General features: G+C 41.2%; 1 protein-coding gene across 1 annotated transcript in view; it reads left to right on the top strand.

The window, feature by feature from the left end:
- The first annotated feature begins 635 nt into the window (after window positions 1–635).
- Window positions 636–22291, top strand: part of tgfb2 (transforming growth factor, beta 2) — a 42147-nt gene continuing 20491 nt past the window's right edge. Inside the window, exon 1 of the mRNA XM_029452084.1 lies at window positions 636–1775. Within this exon, the coding sequence (XP_029307944.1) occupies window positions 1430–1775 (346 nt within the window). The 5' untranslated portion in view covers window positions 636–1429. The remainder of the gene's footprint in view (window positions 1776–22291) is intronic.

The following is a 22291-nucleotide window of genomic DNA, read 5'->3' as shown; positions in this document are numbered from 1 at the left end:
CCCCCAAGCAGGTTAATCCAGCCACGCTAGAAGGGACTGTTGTTTTATTCTTCTTGTCTTCTTTGCTTTATTTGTGGTATTTTATGTCAATTTATATTATGGTTCCATTTTTATGCTATGCTTAATGTTGTCTTGTTTAAATGAAGTTCCTAATAAACCTTTGTTGTAACGGTAATAAAGTTAACACACTCTTCCAGTGACGATATACTTTAAGAAAAATATATATAATTAGCGTATAAAAGAACACACATTTTCGTTTAAATTAAACCAGAGGACATATGCAGGCAACACACAGAGGTAATGTCTTTATAGCCGTTTAGAAAGAAAAGTTTCAGAACGCCTCGCGCTGACTGGCTTTAGGACCCTGCGTCACAACGCAGCAGGGGCCAATAGGCTATTAGCCGTTGCAGCGCTGTCCCAATGGGCACAGTGAGCACTCCTATTTACAATAAATCGTCTCGTAACGTGGAATTGAAGGGGTTCCCTTCTCCGACAGTGATGACCACAACCTCGGTTTGAAGCGGGCGGAGGGGGGAGCACGTGGTAACGTCAGTCCTTTATAAATCTCCTACAAGCGGCCACTGCTGTCCGCTTGGCACGCGTAAAAGACGAGCCTTCCCCCAACTAGATGGGTTGAGGGAGACGCGTAAAAGCACTATGCAGCCGCACCGAAGGCAAACTCAGAGCTGTTTTTTGAGGTACTTTTTAAGGAAGACTTTTTCATGGTGAATTCACAATTTTGTATGGATTTTTGATATTGCCTTAACGCGTCAGCCAAACTTGAAAACAACTTCACACCTTGCGTCCCTGCTGAACTCCAGGACTGCATTTGAGTTCTAATGTTTATTAAACAACTTCGTGATAAGTCTGGGGATTAAAAAGCAACAAATCGCATATCAAGACACTGAAGTGTGACATATAGAAACCTCGGAGCCTGGGCTGGTGTTGGGTGAGGTGCGGTTGGAGAGCTGCGAGCTGAGCGCTCTGATGCGGTGGAGGTGTGCTCAAACCCGCAGGCTACACGTCTGTCCGTCTTTAACTCTCCTGTTTTCATCCATATATTTCAGATGCTTTTGATGGCTGCACGTCCACCCTTGGTAACGTTCAGCTGTACCTTTACGCACTCTCGCCGTGCGTTCACAGTCATCCGGGACTAGAGCCGCGCGATCCTGTCTGACCGAATAACGGGTCTCTTTTTGTGTCGGGACAGTTGAATGGATTTTCAGGTACATTTTACTGAAACTGTGGAATTAGAACTATACGGTTTTCAAATAGCTGTTCGGGACAATTTGGCTTGTGTTCATAAATGCTCTTCACTGAGATTTTTGCCCAGGAAATGCGTCTGCCTGGCCATATTTAAATCCCATTGGTGAATATTTTCCTGAATATTCTTTTTTAAATTTGAGATTTGAAGACGTCAGAGGAGAAGATGAACCTGTGTATCGTCAGTCTTCTTCTCACTTTGGATTTAGCCACCGTGGCGCTCAGTTTGTCCACATGCAGCACGCTGGACATGGATCAGTTCAAGAAGAAGCGCATTGAGGCCATCCGAGGGCAGATACTGAGCAAGCTGAAGCTCACCAGTCCACCGGAGGACTTCCCCGAGCCTGAAGAGGTGTCTCGGGACATTGTCGCCATTTATAACAGCACCCGTGACCTGCTGCAGGAGAAGGCGAACGAACGGGCGGCGACATGCGAGCGTCAGCGGAGCGAGGAGGAGTATTACGCGAAGGAGGTGCATAAGATCGACATGCAGCCCTTCTACCCATCAGAGAGTAAGTACGTGTGTGTGTTTGTGTATGTTTGTTAAAGTACGCCTTCCCAAAATGAATGAAAGAGTGTGCAGGACTTGTGTGCCCCCCCCTGATGTTACCTAAGTGTGAAGTGTAAAAGTCTCAAACAGGCTTAGCATTTGTGCGTGGTCACGTGTGTTTGTCATTGTTTTGGAAAATCCATCCCATCGTGCTTGGCTGGATGAGTGCAGGGGAAAACAGCCAGATAAAAAAGGGGAGTTGGAGCTGAGCTGCTGTTCTTGGACATCAACAATGTCTCCACCTCAAACTCTGAGAACTGCAGAGTGCACAGCCATCAGCAGAGCCAGAACAACATCATTAGATCAAACCTGGTTCTGTATTTCACTACTTTAACCATTACATCTGAAAACTTCCCAGTTAGAGCTAGGGTAAGTAGTGGCAGCTTTATTACTGACCCTAGCTGGATTAATGTGAAAAATGTTTTCTACCCTTCAATCTTCACCTTTTGTTTCTCCTCTCGTGGTATCTCTCTATGCAGACAGTTCACTCCAACGTAATGTCACCATATGTCTGCAGTGAACACCCAGAACACCAGCATCCCAGGTGTTTAGCAGTAAACTGGGGAAACTGGCCTTTGCTGCTTTGCTTTGTGAGTAAACTTCGCACAGCAAGGGTTAACGATACACAAAATTAACTAATATCTTAATTAGAAGACGTTACAGTGTTGACGTTATGTCAAAGACATAATCTTTACATCTACTGAAGTGAGCATGCTAACTGACTAGCCCCGGCCCGTCCTGTTATATAATACCACTTGTTCCTCTAGAGGCGATAGTGAGTCACTGTAGCTGCAGTCTGCCCTCAGTCCAACATGAGAGGACAAAGAACTAGAGCTGCCACTAGGGCTTGTCAATCATGTGAAGGGTCCAGGGTCTGTGCAGATTGCGGTAATGCAACACTTATGGATTCCAACCGCCATAAAACTCAACAGAAGAGGAACAACTTGGGCACGCGTACGTGTGCGCTTGGCCACTGCTGTATGTCGCTACTATATGTCTGCATATTATTATGATGCATTTTTTCATGTACAAGAAACCATACATTTAATGAAAATCAGTTCAGAATTAAGCGTCTTTTAAAGCTTCTTTTGTCAGACGGTTGGAACTCTTTATGTGCTTGTCTCTGCAATGTCTCTGCTTTCATTCACAACACAGCCACACTTGAGGTGGGAAATTGGGTGGTGTAGATTCCCCTGAATATCAATCCGTGCTCCCATTCACACATGACCCCATGCAGGAAATGTTCTTAACCTCTTACAGTGTGGGGGAATTTACCCGGAAATATCTACAAACGACATACCCAAAGTAAATTAAAAGCTGCTGTTCAACCATTTGCACCAGATGCATGATTTTGGTCTCATTCAAAATATAACAACATAATCACTCCAAGTGCTTCTGGCACTGAGTAATAGTGGTCTGAATATACTGAATTTGAATAAAATAAAATCTGTCTGAATTGTTTTGTTGAAAAAGATGCCTGAAGATGAGTATAGCTGGTAGGTGAGAGCTGGAAAACACAATAGGAACATAGCATCAAGTATTACCAAGTCCAGGTTCAAATTTCAGAACAAAACCACAAAAACTTAACATATTAGACATGTTTTTCTAAGAGTAACACCAGGTGTTTTACAATTTGGAGATATTATAATATTTATTAATAAAATATTATTTGTATTGCTCACTATTATATACCCATATTCCCTGTTAATAGTAATGACACAGAGTAAGCAAAGTATATATATATATATATATATATATATATATATATATATATATATGTATATATTTTTTGTATTTCTTTATGAACTTGAATATAATAAATACAATTGTGAAAAAAAAAAAAAAACATTTGAAAAAAAAAGTTGCCTATCTAAATGTTCCAGATTTCATTGGCTACACGATACGTCAGTCATCGGGAGAATCGGTTGCTATTGGCTCGGTCTGTAAACAAAAGAAGAGGGGCTGGCACTTCCTTATCAAGATGACACTGATTGGCTATTGAAGGCTGTAGATAACGCATGGAAGCTCCGATTGGCTCAAATGAGGTGTCAATCAAACGCCTAGAGGCCGCACCCATTTTGGATTCAGACGCTCAGCGATGCAAGCACAAGAAATTTTTACCGAGTATAAACAGATATCACACACATCGATCAGCTGATAATCTTTTTTACAACAGCTGTTCATGGGCTTTTATCGATGTGACGATGTTGACGATCAATATTTCACTGGAATCGATTGTTTTGACCTTTGGCAATGATACAGGAGTGTTTATGTTGGATTATTACTGATTACAGGATTATTATGAGGCTTCATAGGTGAGTTTGCTCAAAGTTATGATTTTGATTTTGATTTTGCTTGCTAGTTTGTGGAGCTGATTATACCTGCTGTTGTGATTGTGATCTCAAAATCTAAATAGACGAGATTCTAAGTTTTCTAATAAGATGTGGCATGGGTACCACATCCAGCATGGTGGACTGTACACAACACATGGCAAAATAAAATTCCTGCTGGGCCCGCGGGTGGGCCGTCCACACGGTAAGAGGTTTTAAACGTGTCAGGGATAGACTGCAAGAGTGAAAGGGACTTTAGTTTCAGGTGATTGTACACCAATGCTAACATAGTTATCAATATTATATTACATTACATTTCTGCCAATAAATACCTCTATACACTCTTTTAAAGTCTTGTATTGTTGTGTAATTTGAATTTAGTTTACTGTAACTGTCTGTATTATGTGTCGATGTGCAAATTCAACAACTTCCCATTAGGCGATGTAACAACATGCTGTTGATCTTTAATGTTACGAGGCTTTGTCCGTGCGCACATTTTAAGACTTTTATGTGTAAAATTGGTGAAGCACCCTTTTATAGATTTACATCAGTGTCAGCGCCACAGGAGTTACGCTCTGTATGAAGTAATGCACAATGATGCCCAGCCTAAAATATTTCCCCACATTCTCACATTGATCTAAAATGCATGCTGACACGTCAAAGGACGTGATAGAAAAGAACTGACAGTGTGTATGAGGTGGGTTGATCTAATAAAAACACTTGCTTCATTTATCAATTGAAAACAACATGCAGTTTGCAGAGGAAGCCATGATTGAGTAATAATCCTTCAAGCAGAAGGCGTGGGTTCAGTTCTCCACCAGCTTCAGTGGTGCTGTTCTGTAGCTGACCCTGACCTTTGACCTCCCATGTGGAGAAGATGAATTTCTCCTTCAGCAGATCAAAGAAACATCAGAGCAAAGGCATGGCTGAAGAAACAAAATAATCATATTAAATGAAACTGCATAGCCATTAACCTCAATGTGGTTTTCCCATTCACATCAGAAATGTGAGCACATGAACTGAAGCAAAAATAAATTAGCACGACATTTTGTATGCCCTGAGGTGTATTTCGCATCAAATGTTATCCTTGGCTCTGCCTCTTGTGTAAATACCTTAAATATGAAAAGATCTGGCCTGATGCCAGGTGCAGTCAGGAAAGCATTTACAGTGTATAAATAATACTGAGTCAACACGCAGGGAGGAAAGAGGCCAGAATTGATTCCCATTCATGTGAAGCGGTGACACTGGCCAGGTCCTCACATCTGGAGACACATGCTGACAGCAGAGAGATCAAACAGTGAACCCTTCAGCTGATAGGCTATTTATTTAGTCTCTTTAACTTGACGTGTAAGTGTGAGTCACTGTCACACACACACACACACACACACACACACACACACACACACACACACACACACACACACACACACACACACACACACACACACACACAGAGTATCAGCTTTATTTGGTTGGGTGCCAGGAAATCCTCAGAGGCAGCAATGTGGGGCACACTGGCCCTGGAAGCCTTACAGAAATGCTGGGTAGTGGAATGAGGGGGGTGTGGGGTGTGTATGGAGAGGGTTGGAGACACTGTCCCATGTCTCACGGTCGTTTATTTAACCCCAGTTAGCTGTGAGGCATTGTGTGTATACCCTGCATACCACTCATTGATGGGACATTCCAGCAGGAGAGACTCTTAGGTTGGTGTCTAATAACTTTTAAAGTTAGTTTGGAAATTTATCCCAGGAACTTGAAAAACATGGGTGTTAACCAGGCAGGGAGGGTCTAATGAAAACTGGTACAGGTTGCATCATATACTATCATACTTGACACATACTAAATCTGATTAAAGTTGTTTTGACCATTCTTGCTTTAACCACTCTTGTGAATCCCCCAAACATTATGGAAGTGTAGTACTTAATCTCCAGAGTGTCAGCGTGCTCTCCCTAAAGAAACCCACCGTCCTGACATCATCTCAGCTTAATGAGACATCAGTCCACAAAAGTAACAAACTAAACATGAACATAATTTATTATTTCAAGGTCACAAGATGATAAAGTTGTGATGTAGAGATATCGGGCATAACATAGTTATAGGCTGCTCCCTGTTCCTAAAGGGCAACACACACAGTTCCGCTCTGAGTTCAGTTTTTGTCAACTGGAGGCTCAGCAACGCAGGAACAGTGAGCAAAATGCTTCACTATCATTGAAAACTATTACAAAAAGCCCCCCAGGCTGATCACTCAGTGTATTTCCAACATGTTGAATCATTCCTATTGTCTTTACGCTCTTACAATCTTCTTTTCATCACTCTTTGTTTCACTATCAGTTTTCCCTTGTTGTGTGTTTGTCCTCTTTGGGGCTGCTCAGTGTTTGCCCTCATTCACATTTACAGATATTCTTACACACATTTCGACTTCAGTTTAAAATGTAAGATTAAAAATATCATTTCAAAGCATCGACTGTAACATGGATGTGGTCTCTGTGATGTCACCCATAGGTTTCAAAATAGCCGTTGTAAAGCTCAAAGTGAGCGGCTCTGGCTGTCACCAACTTGGCAGTGACGCCGCTGCCTTACTCGCAGCCATTCCAAAAATGGACAAAGAGGCTGAGCATAGGAGGAGCTGAGTTGGGCTTGTGTGACACAGCAGAGCAGAAAGCTAGCAGCTAGCGTGAGGGCACCCAACTGTCACTCAAAGCAGATGTCCTTAATAATGCTTCATTTTAACCTTTAATATAATGAAAGAAACCGCTCCTTGTACCAGGCTGTAAATATGTAGCAGCTGACTCTCTGATCACAGCCTTAGTTAGATGCTGCACACCTCATCTGTCACCTGACTGGAAGAATTGTGTATTTTGTAATGATAGTAAAGACAACTGAGTACAACAGTAATTTAGGGTCATGTACAGCTGTCTGAATGAAACATTAATGAGGTTTAATCCCAGTGTAAGTAGTGTTATATATCAGTTCAAAGTTGTTTTTCAGTTACTTTCAATGCACAACCAATTAAATGACAGCTTTCCATGACACATTCTGTAATCAACTGTGAAAAGAAAGGAGGGAAAAGGTTTCGTAAACCCACCCCCTTCTGGATTGTCAGGTTCTTTTTAACCTTCCAGATAGCATTAGTTGCATATTCACAAAATTCCTAGGAAAATATGAAAAATTCTCATTGTTTCTCTGACTTCCAGACTGCCAACCTTTTGCCACATTTACAGAGACATGAAGTGTTTGGTTTGGTTTCCTTCATACCACAGCAGATATGACTTTATCACACATACTGAGAGATTGATGCTGCTCCTGACCTCTGCAGAACATTACATTAAAGTTGAGTAGACAAAAAAGAGTTGTGTTGTTCATGTGGTATGCGGAGATCAGGAGTGTAGCAGTGTGAAACTTCCTGATAAAGCAAATATGTCCTTGAAGGCAGAGAGGCAGTTTAGCATGGCTGAACACACTCCGAATGTTACGAAAAACCTGCTTTTTCACAACCAATGTTTGTCTTTAATGAGATTTGGCATTGGATCTATACTGCTGTTTGCTTTAGAAGTGCCCTGTAAACACACACGCACACACCCGCACACACAAATAAACATATATCCATACATTACAGCACAAATCGTGCATCAGTGCATCAGACAGTGACACAGAATGCCCACCGCTGTGAAATATCCCGTTAGAACACATTTCAAACAGCCATTAAAGAAAGTGTGTTTGCTACAGGGAGGGAACATGCTGAGCCAAAGAATTACTGCTTATTTACAAAGCAAACGTGGACCACATGTTGCTCTCTGCTTTTATTTAGTGAGCTAAATTCAAAGGCGGTAATTAGCTCCCCATCAGGTAACAATTCACCACATTACACACTTTGAACCTGTTTTTTTTAAACAGCATTTGTGTTGGTAGAATCACATTAAAAGCATTATGGGAGGGCTCTCACACACTACAGTCTTTAACATGAACAAGAGATGAACTATGGATATCATGAGCTAAGGTATTAGTGTGAACACTCACTGAAGGGAATGAGGGGAACTGAAACAAAAGATCTGTTGAACAATGAAAATATTTAGAGCTGGTAATCTCAAAGCAGAGTGAACGTTTGTCCGTTCAGGTATTAGCAGTATGAAGAGACATTCCTGTGGTGTGTAAATTGCCAAAGGGGTGCAGGACAGAAAGTGTTGTTTGGCACAAGTTTCAGATCTGCCTCTAATCAGGCCTTTAAAGAGTCTGCAGGAAGGATGTGTCACTTTTTTAATAGGAAGCAGAAAGACTGAAAGGAGTTGCCCGATTTATATGGAGAGTTAATGGCATGTGTCTACATTGGCGTGTACTGCAGTGGCAAAGTGAACATTGAACTAAAGCCCTCTGTCCTTCCTCCACCCCAAGCAAAAAAGAGGAGGGCAAAACTTCAGGCTAGGAATAAAGGAGGAATGCAAGTCATTCAATGTTATCCCTCCCAATACTGATTCCAATACCTCAACTCAGGTTAGCTGCTACGACCGATTACTGATCTGGTACCAGCCTTCCTTTTCTGATATGATTGTTACCCAAAGCTACTAAATGGACCTTGAGACTGTTCAGTCAAACAACTATTTCCTAGGTCAAGAATTGGCTTTAATGCTAAACCAATATGATACCTGGAATCCTATGATTTACAAGTTTTTTGGTCCATGTTTAGTCCATGCAAAGACGCGTACATTGTTATCCAACTGAGCACTTTAACATTATAGCACTTTGTTCTAGAAACTTTCTAGAAGAATTGTGGCTTGCAGGTTGCTAGCTGAAACCAGATCCCAGTGTCTGACTAATACCTGGATTCCACCGTACAGACAAAGACAAATCATCAAAGTGAATATTAAAAGTTAAAAGTCCAGTTATGAACGATATGAGAGAACCGCTTCTGGGACGCCTCGGAAACGCGTTACGTCACATTTGGTGAAATCCCAAGTATTGGCTGGAGTGGCCTGATGGAATCCAGGTATAATGCTGGGATCACACTACACAATATCAACGTGATAAAGACCCAAACAAAGGAACAAAAATCATTAATTTATGAAATTGCTGGTTTTACGTGGAGGACACTTTTACATTACATTACAGGTCATTTAGCAGATGCTCTTATCCAGAGCGACTTACAGTGAACTAACTACAGGGACAGTCTCCCTGGAGCAACTCAGGGTTAAGTATCTTGCTCAGGGACACAATGGTGGCAGCCTGGTATTGAACTCACAACCATCTGGTGTTCTGTTTGGAAGGCATACCACTAGACTACTAGGCCATCACCACTTTGACGTATTTATATTCAACAGTGATCTCCGGAGGGACTTGAACTGGGGACGTTATGGTTCATGGTCGGCACCTTAAACCTTAAGCCACCAAGGCACCTCATTTCCAATCAGCTATGTCATCAAGTTGTGAAAGACAGCGAGCTGTGATTGATCTGGGTTTAACTCTCAGCCAAGTCACACATATATACGTATACACATATATATATATATATACTATATACTATATACAGGGGGACCAACTGAGGTTTTGATGTAGGTTTTCTCTTAGAGACTAGAGGACTCTGCTGGTTCCTTTCTGGCGTGTTATGTATTTGTGAAAGACTGAAAAATGGAAGGTGTGTGTGGTTCATGTTTTAAAGAGAAAGTGTTGGTATGGGCATGTGGCTCTGTTTTCCTTGCTAACACTATTGTGGTGTGTAGAACCCAGTGTGCATGTTGTTGAGCATGATGGATGGTGTTTAGTTAGTCCAAGTGAAACCACTGGCTAATCTCCCCTGCACCTCTCTAAATACACCCAGTCGTGTGACGGCTGTTGGTTTGTGAAGGGAGGCTTGTAAAAACAGTAAAACACTGTTTGTTAGATGTTCCAAACATCTAACAAACCTGAAGTGAAGAATGTCTGACAGGAGAATGTTGCACATAAAACAACAGGGAGACTGCAATGTAAGGAATCAAGTATCATTAATTATCATCCTGCAACACAAAATGCAGTTGTAGCTCAGTCCATTATGCTACACACGAAGATCAATGTAAAAAAACAAAAACAATGGTGAATTCTCCCGGCAGATAGTATGGCCGGCATCTTTCACATTAAAAACTCAACACCACGGAAATATCGTCCATGAACTCTGACGTTTGAGCACTAAGCATCCCAGAGTCTGCCTCCTCTAGTCTCACCGGAGTCCTGCGCTCTGTCCTGTGGTCCGCCCGTCAGCTACAACAGCTTGATCTGGGATGCCACGCTGAAGCCACACAGTCCTGTTGCGGACTTGCATTATTAAGCTGAATGCATTCATTTTCAGCAATGGCTGAACCGTGGAGTTCATCCCCCTGCCAGAGATAATGTATGGCTTTAGCCATTGGACCAAACAGGGTTACATGAATACCCCCCACATACTGATCCCTCAACGTGAATATACAGTGTTCCAATTAGAATTTGAAACTGTGACATGCATACTGTATTCAGATCATTTGATTCGATGCATCCACTAACGTAATCATTCTTGTGTTGTCTCCAGAACTTGAAATACCTCCACCTGTGGTCAAACTGGTCATGATCTATAAAGGCACACAGCTCTCCAAGTAAGGACCTAAATGAGCTCCAAATTATTCTAAGGTATTATCTGACAAGTTTGCTTTTAAGTCCCCGGGACAACATTAGGCTCTATTACTGAGAAATGGAACAAGCTGACCAAAGTCAGTGTTGTTGGAAAGGCAGGTGATCAAGAAGCCAATGATCACTAACAGGGCTTCAGAGAGAATGTGCCACAAGGATCATCTATGGAGCGTCATTAATCAGACCTTTATGGTAGGAAGTAAATCCTGAGGAAAAGGCTTCAATCATGTGATGAGACAACATCCAGTTAAAACTAGAGATATGAGGGATATCCTTATGCTCTGCGCTTTCCTCTGTCCATACATTTCTTATTAATGTCATAAGAAAACCCACATGGCAGGCTTAAAACTAACGAAGACCTTTAAATATCTGATCACAATGTCCAGTTTACTTAAAGCTCTGAAGACTCGTGTGGCCAGATACATAGAACTGCAGATTCACCACTAAAGACAGAAATATGTATACACATTATTGTCATTAGATTCTAATTCTAAATAATTTACATTAGCCAATATATATTTGTCTGGAATTTGATGCCAGGATTATGTTTTCCTTATGATCACAAGACGAAACATTTGTTCATACTGAACGTACCTGTAAAACAATCACTTTGATTAGTTTGACCTATAATAAGACATGCTGAATTTTTTATGGTCATGTTGGCGCAACCCAAAGCACTTGGTGAGGGAAGGGTGGGGTCTTTTGTTGGATATTGAAAAAGTCAACACATGTTATATGAGGCAGAATCCATTGAGATTTACAGTAAAACAACAGTAATCACATATAGGATACAGACAGTGACCACGGTCAATGTCAAAAGCTTTGTACGCCCTCCGTCCTCCTACATACAATGGGGATGAAGGGGCTGGAAGACATTCATAGTGTACACTCACTGCTACAAACAGACTGCACTCTAACTCTAACCGCCATTTCTTAATTTCTGTAAAGTGCCAGCTGCTGCCCGGGCTTCTGTGATTTTTAATCAGAACCTTCCATATTCAGCTGAAACCCTCTCTTCCTGTGATGGAGTATGAGAGAGAAGGCAGCTGCAGGGAGCGCTGAACACTTTAAGACCTTGGGGTATTTGCCTGAGTGACGAACCTCACCACAGGGTTGTTATTGAGAGCCCGCTCTCTGTTCACTTACGCAAGACCTGGACGCTGCTGCCATTTGAGCAGTTTCTCAGCCACTGTGGCCAAGCAGCATTGCGTAACAGAAGGGAGAGAAAGAGAGCGATTGAGCGAGAGTTAAAAGAATAACAAGTTCTCTTCCAGCACTTTCTGTATTGTTTACAGCAACGGCACAAGTCCTGTGTAAGATGATAGTCTTAACAGGAGTGCAGGAGGAAGGGGAGAAGGCTGTTTGGTGCACGGGCTGCGGCCGGGCTGTGGTGCGGCCCACTCTGGATGGGAGGTTGGAGAGTGTTTCTGGCTGAGCCGGTGATCAGCATTGGGTTATGCAAAAGGTTGGTCGAGCATAGCCTGCTAGAGCTGTGGTCACGAAGGTGTGTGTCATTCGCTGGTAATGAGGCAATCTTTGCCTTGCTGTCATACAACAACAGTGAGAAACAGTGAGACTTCCCAGCAAGCATTTGACCGCCTTCATTTAACATCAGTCCAACTGAACACCAAACTTTCACAGAGTTAAATTCATATTAAAAGAGAACTACAGAGGGTTTTGAAGAGCATGTATTGGAAATATCATTTGGCCCTACATTTATAAAATAGTGCAGGAAGCAGCTTTGGATGACTGTAAGCATTATCTCAGCTTAATATGTGCTGCTCAGTATCCAAAGGAATCATGTCCACATTTAGTATTGCACGTACGAAAAAAGTTTGGGTTTGATAATTATCAGATTTATCTCATATTATAGGATTCTATAGAGGATTATTCAATAGTATAAATAATAAAAACTGGTGGTAAAATTAGAAACAAGTCCCAAACATTCTGGCCTTGTCTTTAGCAGCAGTCTTTCTCTTTGTTATTATTCTTAAAGCCAGCTAAAAACATGTTCACAATTATTTCTGTTGAGCCTAATGTACACTGGACACCTACATACAATGCTTGTGTCCTTTAGCCATATTTATGTTTTTTATATAATATTTAAATTCTAATCGTGAAGGAAATTTACTGTATTTCATTACTTTAAAAAAGTATTACTTACACCATTGCTATATGTGCTGCTCTAGAATGAGTTTATTTTCACTCAAATTATTTTCACTTTTTCAATTGCCAGGTGTGTCTGCATTATTCCGAAGTCCAAAAAAGTCCCATTTGACCGAAGAAAAACGACCATTGCTCCAAAGTCTCATACATCTCATACATCTCATATATGTCCTACATCTCATACATCTCATACATCTCCCTGCAGCAATCACAAGCACATGGCTGATAGTTATCCAGAATGACGTCATTGAACCTTTAATATTTATTTTCCTACTATGGCAAAGGCATGACCCGCCCTACTCTGCCTCTGATTGGCTTGCCATGATATTCTTAATAGTGATAATAATAACAATAATAATAATAAATTAAATTTACATAGCACACTTTAAAATACAGCGAAATCTCAAGGTGCTTCACATAAAGAGGAAACAATCATAGTACAAAGTCAAAACGGATCAATTAACACCTAAAGAACAATTTGATTAAATTAGTTAAAATAGGATGATTCAAATTAGAGACCAAAGTTTAAAAGGAAAATACGTAAGCGACAAAATATGTAAAAAATAAAAGCACATAAACTACCTTCACCCTAACTAACCATTCTCACTCCTCATGCCTAAACTTCACCAACCCAACTAACGAAGACGAGGCCGAGCTAATGAGAGCTATGTGCTTCTGTTTGTTGCAGGGAGAGTGTGTATTTTCGAAGCAATGAGCCATCGGAACAATGGACATTTGTTTTCGGGATAACAGGCTGTCGGACAAATTTGCTTTCGGTCCAATTAGACATTTCTTTGGAATTGGGGTTATGGAATAATGGGTGGTTGGAACAAAGGACAATCCTTGTCTCCATTTCTCCTCTCAAAACAAAAAGAGTTCAATCCCCCTTAATTGTCCCTCCCTGCTCCCTTACAGTCTAGATGGCGGCGAAGCAAAAACAAAAAAAAAAGAAGAGATTTATTCATCTCGTATCGTGCCTAACTTTAGTGGATCATAACACACCGGATATGGAATTAATCTGCAGATGCACCGGTTCAAAATGAGATGATGTCAGTTTTTCCGCCACAAAAAAAGGCCAAAATGTGGCCTGCAACATACTTGGTACAGTAAGGCTTATTTTTAGTCCTAGCCGATTCACGGAAATGCATTTTGCTACTGAAGCAGTTGTTGAGTTGTTAAGAGGAGTGCCGAGTTAGCAGTCAATAAAATAGGTTTTAAAAACATTGTGAATCACCGCAACCATGAGAGTTCCTTGTGCATACAGTCATAAATGAGCACAAAAAACATTAGGCTGAAGGGTCTAGTAGTATGCAAGATTAGCTGTTAACAGACAGAGACATTATCATAACATACCGGACAGATACAGACTGACACATTATCTCTCCACAGGTTTACACCTGGCTGAGTAATCCATTTCACATGAGATGTACAGTAATCTTACCAGTATATGTTGTCTGAGACAGCAGACACATGCCATGCAGCTGCTGGGTCACAGCATTATTTTGGACATGACTTTGAAAACATAGCAATTAAGATTTGGTAGGAGGATTTGGTGGTGGATGACTTTTATGTGGGCCTTTAAAACAAGGTTGAGTTTTGGTGCAGATTATCAGAACAGTCACATATTTGATTTTAATTGTACAGCTGGTGACCAAAGTTCCAAACCCCCGTCCTCCATCTCCCATCTCTACGTGTACAGGATAAATGTATGTTTATATGTTTATGCATGCATACGTGTGTCACACAGTCCATCAGAAGACTCATAAAGAACATGTATCTCTGTTGTTTATATGTCTGTTTATCTGTTGCTGGGAATTGGGCCTGTGGAGACTGACGTGGTGGAGGGGCTTTCAAAGCGCTGGGTATTTTTAGTTCCAAGGGATTATGTGTGGAGTTGTTTTCAATTTACTATTGGCAGGTGAGTGGCTGGGCGGAGGTGTCTACAGGGAACCAGACAGCCGGGAGCTCACATTCCCTCACTGTAGAGCCTTTTCTTTCCCTCTCTTGCTCTCAGTCTCTTGTCTTATTCTCAGGCTTTTCTTTTACTCTCTCGCTCCCGACACCTCCTTCCTTCCTTTCCTTCATTTCCTCTTGGCTGCTGTGCATCTGTAGCTGTCTGTTCCTATCTGCTGCACTCTTTATCATTCTTTCATTCCTCTTCCTCTGCTTTGTCGCCATTACTCTCTCAATTTGTTCGGTTTCCTTTTCCATAAATCACCTCTATAAACCGGACAACAATCTGATTCACAGTCACCGCAAACGATTCTTTATTCTTCAGCTGTGAAAACATTTACCTTGAATCATATCATTTGCTGTTTCATGGGCTGATATTCCATCTCATTTAGTAGCTGCTGCTGCCCAAAGGCCTAATTTACACTTTACACAGTCTGTGGTGTTTGCTCAGTCATCAGTACACTCTTCAGTGGACCCTTCAGTGGACTCTTCAGTACACTCTTTAGTGGACTCTTCAGTGGACTCTTCAGTGGACTCTTCAGTACACTCTTCAGTGGACTCTTCAGTACACTCTTTAGTGGACTCTTCAGTGGACTCTTCAGTGGACTCTTCAGTACACTCTTTAGTGGACTCTTCAGTGGACTCTTCAGTACACTCTTCAGTGGACTCTTTAGTACACTCTTCAGTGGACTCTTCGGTACACTCTTTAGTGGACTCTTCAGTGGACTCTTCAGTGGACTCTTCAGTACACTCTTTAGTGGACTCTTCAGTGGACTCTTCAGTACACTCTTCAGTGGACTCTTCAGTGGACTCTTCAGTGGACTCTTCGGTACACTCTTTAGTGGACTCTTCAGTGGACTCTTCAGTGGACTCTTCAGTGGACTCTTCAGTACACTCTTCAGTGGACTCTAAAGTACACTCTTCAGTGTACTCTTCAGTACACTCTTCAGTACACTCTTCAGTGGACTCTTCAGTACACTCTTTAGTACACTCTTCAGTGGACTCCAAAATAACGAAACAACAATGTAATCTGAATAAAATCTAATAGTGTCTGTAAGTGGAATCTTCAGAAAATATTCATCTCGACCTTCATTACTTTTGCTTTCCTTGTAATGCAAATGAAAAGAGAGGTTAGCGTGTTAGAGATGAGGAATTGGCTGATTTGGACTTTTTTTTTAAATGTAGTTGATTTAGTTGCTAACTGCTCACATGGTTATTTTGCCTGCAGTGGAACTACAAGGCTATATCTTTTAAAACATATATTTTTAAATATGTCTGTGAATGAATTTAGATTACACAATGTAGTTACTGTTACAAACGAGCAGCATCAGTTACATCATCAATGAAGATCAATAAGCCCGTTTCAGAAGCAGCCATGATATTCCCTGTTTCACAGATGAACTTGTGTGTTTGGGATCATGAGCAGATCCTTTCTTTCTTTACACATTAGCCTTTCCATCACTTTGGTAAAGGTTCATCTTTGGTTCATCAGTTCATAAAACTTTGTCCCAGAACTTTGAGCCTCGTCTCTGTTCTGGCCTCCAATCTGGCCGTCCTGTTCTTAATGCTGATGAGTGGTTTGCAAATTCAAAAAAATGAAAAATGTGTGAGACACTGAACATTTAATAACCCTAACCCACGCATGTGAAGATGCATTCTTATGCCAGGTGAGAACTGATGTACCCAAGACTCATGTTCATACCAGGCCTGAACAGGGCCAGTGTTTCACTACAGTTAGAGCTTGACTGCTGGAGAAAAGACAAAACTCTTGGTTGTGGAGGCCAACAAAATCCAATTTGTCCAATACCAACCTCAGGCTTTGTGTCATTGTTATTAATCTGAATTAAACAGTCAAAAATCTTGGTGTCAACTTGGTCTTTTTTTAAGACCTGATTTCAGCCTTAGCTACTTTATATATCTGGATGGAGCGGATAACTATCAGACACACCCAAGAAGCATTTGAGATGTTTTTTTATTCAGGTTGTTAAAACCCCTTTGGAAGTTGTTTTGTGTCACATTTTAGCCAGAGAAGGTTAGTGGAAGAGTCACGTGACTAAGAATCTATAAAGATGTGTAAACGTTTTGTCTAACTAGCCATGTAAGTCATCCATGTATTGTGTTTATGGTTACTTAGGGACACATAAAGTGTAAATGAGAGCATTAATAAAACACTTGAAATTAAGAGTATAAATGGGGTCCAATTTGCCGTTGTTGGTATTTCTAAAAGAACAAAAATGTTTATTACCTATAAAACTCCACATAGATGAGTACCTTCATACCTAGAATTACTCCCAAGGCTTGACTCATGTACACACAGATCACATGATGATAGATTGTCTCATTATTACAGATATGTATAAGCTCTCTATTGGTGGCGGAGCATTTTTATACTGTAATCAACTTATGTGGACTAGATTACCGTGCTCAATCAGGAAGACTCCATTTTTAAGTGTAGACTGAAAACCTATTTATCCTCTCTTACTATTGAATTGTATAAGTGTTTCCAGTGGAATTATTTGACCTTGTACTGTATTCAGGATTTTATATATTGTACTTATTACTCTCTCTGTTATTGTGTTCTTTCATTTTTTATAAAGTGTTTTAAGACATTAAGTGTTTTTTCACTTAAACGTACTTGTGCTCTTCTCCTGTGCATGACTTACAGAAGTGAGAAAAGTAGGTCAAATAGTTTTCCCTCAGGTCAGTCCCAGTATTTCAGCCCTGCAGACCAATATTCAGTCCCTGTTTCCATTCTCAAATGGTAAAAGTGATTATGAAGGAAGTAAACAGTTGCATGCATTAAGAAATCTGAGTTCTATGGAATTTGCACAAACAGAAATAGTCAAAGCACACCTGAGAAAAATACAAAAACAGAATATCTCCTCATAAACTCTTTACAGCTTAAAGCTATGTTTTATTAAATCTACATGTTTTTCAGTAAAGGTCTTTATGGTTACTGTAATGTTTAAAATATTACACAAAACACCTAATAATATCACCATATGTGTGAGAGGAGAAAGAGATGATAATGATGATGATGTCGGTGCCAGAACCCACGACCAGCGCTGAGGAGACACATGTGCACATGTGGATTTCTTCATGCCAGTACATCTGCAAATGCAGTCACAGCTGAATTCCTAACAGCTTGGGATCACAGCATAATTATTTCACAGCAAATGTTTTCATTTATGTATTCCCACATTTTGAATCTGTTATGGATGGAGCTGAATAATATGGCTGCCACCTGTTCAGCTCATGTGAGAACCGAGGTTTGGAAACTAAAATTGGAAGTGGTAAAAACCCTTTCATGGACTAGAATTAGTTAAAAAAAAAGAGCTGCAGTGGAGTATTGAGGCTGCCTAAATCCTCACAAACCGGCTCCAAATGAAACAGTTTTAGCTCAAATTGTTTTCTCCTGTCTTCAAGGTCAGATGTCTCCCACTGAAGGTGTCCTGCTCAAGACTATAATGACCCTTTCATGTTGCAACCTCCAACACCCTGACAGTGCGTAAAGTTGCCCTGTAAAGTTGAGTCCAGCTGCAGCTGAATCATCACATCTTTTCCTCTGAAACCCTCGAGTCCGACTCAGTGTGGAAAGACCTTGAGTTTAGTTAGCTGCAACCTGTAACTGACACATCCACAACTCAGCTCGGGTCAGACGGGTGCTCGGAGAGGCTGCTTCCCCACACTGTAACATTTTGTAATAGCAGCACTCAGTAGTATATGCCCCCAGCTTCTCAAACCTGCTGAATCAAACAACAAATTTTAGTTATGAGCTTGAGGTGCATATCCAGAATTGGCTGAAATTATGCATGTAGGTAAACATTACAGGGACAGACTCAGGTGTGTGCAGTAGCACAAGTGGCTACTGGGACAATCTGACAGCAAGGCTGAGTGGATGACTGGATGGTCAGTGCCCATGGTCATCCCGAGAAGAACAGTCTTATTTTAGCAGCCCTCCTGTAACCAGCAGCTTTGATGTCTCTGTAACATTATATCTAACTAACTAACTAACTAACTAACCACACCTTCTTACAGAACCCCCCATAGTAACAGGCAGAGACAGAGGTCATGTCCAGATTCTTACTCTACCCTACAGTAACTTTCTTGGCCACTTGGGGGCAGCAGAAACAAGTTGTAAACACAACATCGACATATTATCACCTTTTAAGTTGATGGCAAAGCACGTTAGCAAACTGTTGCCTATTTACACATCCAGCAGTTATGGGGTAACATGATCGTTCATCTGGAGGAGTATATGTGTCCCAATGATGAATGTAAGTCCATTATTCACTCTGTTTTAATTCCTGACGGAAGTATCTTGCTCTTTAGCTGCTAAATGCTAAATGCTCCGCTATGTTCACCAGCTCCTTATTTGTTTCTCCATTTGTTGGTCAATGTAAGGTTCTCTGGCTCTTGCAAAGAACTGTTCATATCTCTGTTGGCAACGGACATGTCTTTTGATTGTTGTTGTACTAATTATGATTTTAATGGACAAAAACACGATTGTTACGCCTATTTCAAAGCACAGCCAAGGGGTTGAAAGTGTCCGGTTTGGGGACATCTGAATGCGTCTCTCCTCTTTGCAGATCATGTAGTTCTGTTGGCTTCCCCCTCACCTATGGTCATGAGCTTTAGGTAGTCATCTAAAGAATGAGATCGCTATCAAGCAGCCAAAATGAGTTCTTCGTAGCATGGCTGGGCTCAGCCTTAGAGATAGACTGAGGAGCACAGACATCCGGACGGAGCCGCTGCTCCTTTGTGTTGAAAGGGGCCAGTTGAGCCAGTCCAAAGAGGCATCCTGAGCGCCTCCCGTAAGAGGTTTTCCGCGCACGTCAAACTGGTAGGAGGCCCAGGGGTAGACCCAGAAAGCTCTGGAGAGATTATATATCTGTTCTGGCCTGGGAACACCAGGGAGCTGGAAAACGTTGGTGGGGAGTGGGACATCTGGAATACTTTGCCTAGACTGCTGACCCAACGACCTGATCCTGGATGAACGGATGAAAATGGATGAATGAGTGGATGAGTGGATGAGTGGATGGGTGTAGAGAACAAAGACAGTCTGTAGAAAACTGCGAAAACCCAGCCCACCCTGCTGGACTTTGGTCAGACACACATTAACATCCACACAAAAGTGTGGCCACGTCTGCTAATGTCTCTGTATGTTTCCTTCACAAACTAGCGCCTTTCCTTGCCATCACATTACCGGTGATAGAAATGAGGGTGTGTGTGTGTGTGTGTGTGTTATACGTTAGAAGTTTATCTGTACCGTTACGGCGCAAGTGTCCAGAACGTCCATGTAGCACCGTGCAGCAGCGGGAGACCATCAGGGGGAAAGCAAAAAATATACTCAAATCTATCACATTGTAATGTATTCCCATGCTTCTGGCATAAACCAAGCATCTCTATCTCTCTATCTCTTTGAACAAACTATTTTTAAATGTATCAAAGATACAAAGACATATGTCTGTATTTGCATCAATAGAAAAGTTCAACAGTTTGGCTAATAAGCTTTTTCACTAACCCTAACCCTAACCCTAACCCTAAGGTGAGAGGTGGTTAGCGTAGCTTAGCATAAAGACTGGAAGCAGATGGGGAAAAGCTATCCTGGCGCTGTCCAAAGTAAAAATAAATATGCCTACCGTAACCTCCAAAACACACTAATGTACACAGTATCTAATTCTTTTAATCTGTTCACAAAGAAATGTAAATCTGTAAAAATGCACCAACCTTTTAACAACTGAGACCACAAATGAATGCATATTAGTTCAATCTCAAAATACATCAATACTAGAAAATACAATACAAAAAGTTTGTTACCTCAGGAGTAAATAAAGCTAAAACTGCTACTTGGATACAGACGTCTTTAGAAGACGGTGGTTCCCATTCTGGGTCCGAGGGATACTGAGGGGTCAATGTCTTTTCAGATCCGGCCACTCCTTCTTACCCTGCAGTAATCCTGTGTTCCTGCCATTCACCATCACCTCATCTGACCCGCCCCCCTGCACACCTTTTCCCACTTCCCCATTAGCCTTGCAGTATACTTTATATACCAGCTCATTTATACTCATGCCTGATTACTGTCTGTTTTAACCCCTGTCTGTTCTTTGGACTTCTGACCCTTTGCCTGATCCTGGATAAGTATGCCTTCTCTTACTTGCCGGCCTGTTGATGAGCACCAGTACAACTGAACTTTTATCTTTACCTGTACAGATAATATCCAGAAGGATGAACAGTATAATACACTGTAATTGTATTTACTGAAAATTACCCCAAGTTGACAATATTTAAGAATAACCATCCTAATCATAGGTTTCAGTTAAACCAATATCATCGACCTATGTGCAGTGAAGCCTAATACTGTTTTTTACATTGCATATCATGTGGAAAAGATGTCGTAATGACAGATTAGCCAGAAGTCCGGCATTCAGAGTGGTACATTGCAGAGTGGAAGAGAACCATGAAGCCAGTGGTTTCTGCTGACAAAGCCACCAGTCATAGAGTTTGCCTTCCAGGGAAGGAGAGAGCAGCCTCTCAGCACAGCACTCTCAGCCCTCTTCCCTCCAAGAAGGAAACCCGCATTTAACGGATCCTCACACAGGTTTCCTATGAACTCCGAGGTCCTTCAGTCAGGAAAACGTTTGAGGTTTTATTATTTGAAATAGATTGGTCACTGACAGATGGGCCACCCGGCTCACTATTTGAACTGTACATAGGGATATCTGTTTATTATTGTACTGACACAATGCCATGTGAAGGATTCCTAAATACATAAAGCACATTAGACTTTGGATTTTGTCCAACACCCTGATTAACACACGTGTCCTTTGATTTTGAAACAGTTGCCTTATATTGTTGTTATTTAGCCTTTCTGAGGCTATCACCAATATATTCGCACAAATTTGCAGAGTGCAACTTGTGGTTTATTCACGCACACTAAGGAGATTGATAGAAAGCACATTAGTTATTTTCTAATTTTATTAACAGTGTTATTAATAGGCTGATATTTAAAGCAAAGTAGGCTGCAATCATGATTTATTGGAGGAAACCAAGCAATTCTATGTAAAATCAGTCATCCCTATATAGCCTGAATGGAATGATCCTTTGTTTCATAACCACATTTTCCCACCACTGCCGGATAAGGCTCCTTAGATCGAATCGGCGATAATTTGGTGTCACTCCTACTTAGCATATTGTGAAGGGTGCAAACTGTTTGCACAGAGGGAAGATCTGTGACTAATTTCTTAATTTCTAAGTTACTCATGTACTGTTTGTGTTACAAATTTGGTGTTGCGATGCAGGTTCTGGTCCAGGCTCCAAAATGATGGAACGAGCTCCCCATTTATATCACGTCAGCAGAAAGTCTTCACAGCAGACAGAAAAGCTATTTTACTTGGGAGAT

This window comes from Cottoperca gobio, chromosome 16, assembly GCF_900634415.1.
Source record: "Cottoperca gobio chromosome 16, fCotGob3.1, whole genome shotgun sequence".
Lineage (NCBI taxonomy): Eukaryota > Metazoa > Chordata > Actinopteri > Perciformes > Bovichtidae > Cottoperca > Cottoperca gobio.
The sequence above is the reverse complement of the archived record's forward strand: the minus strand, read 5'-3'. Positions and strand labels throughout refer to the sequence as shown.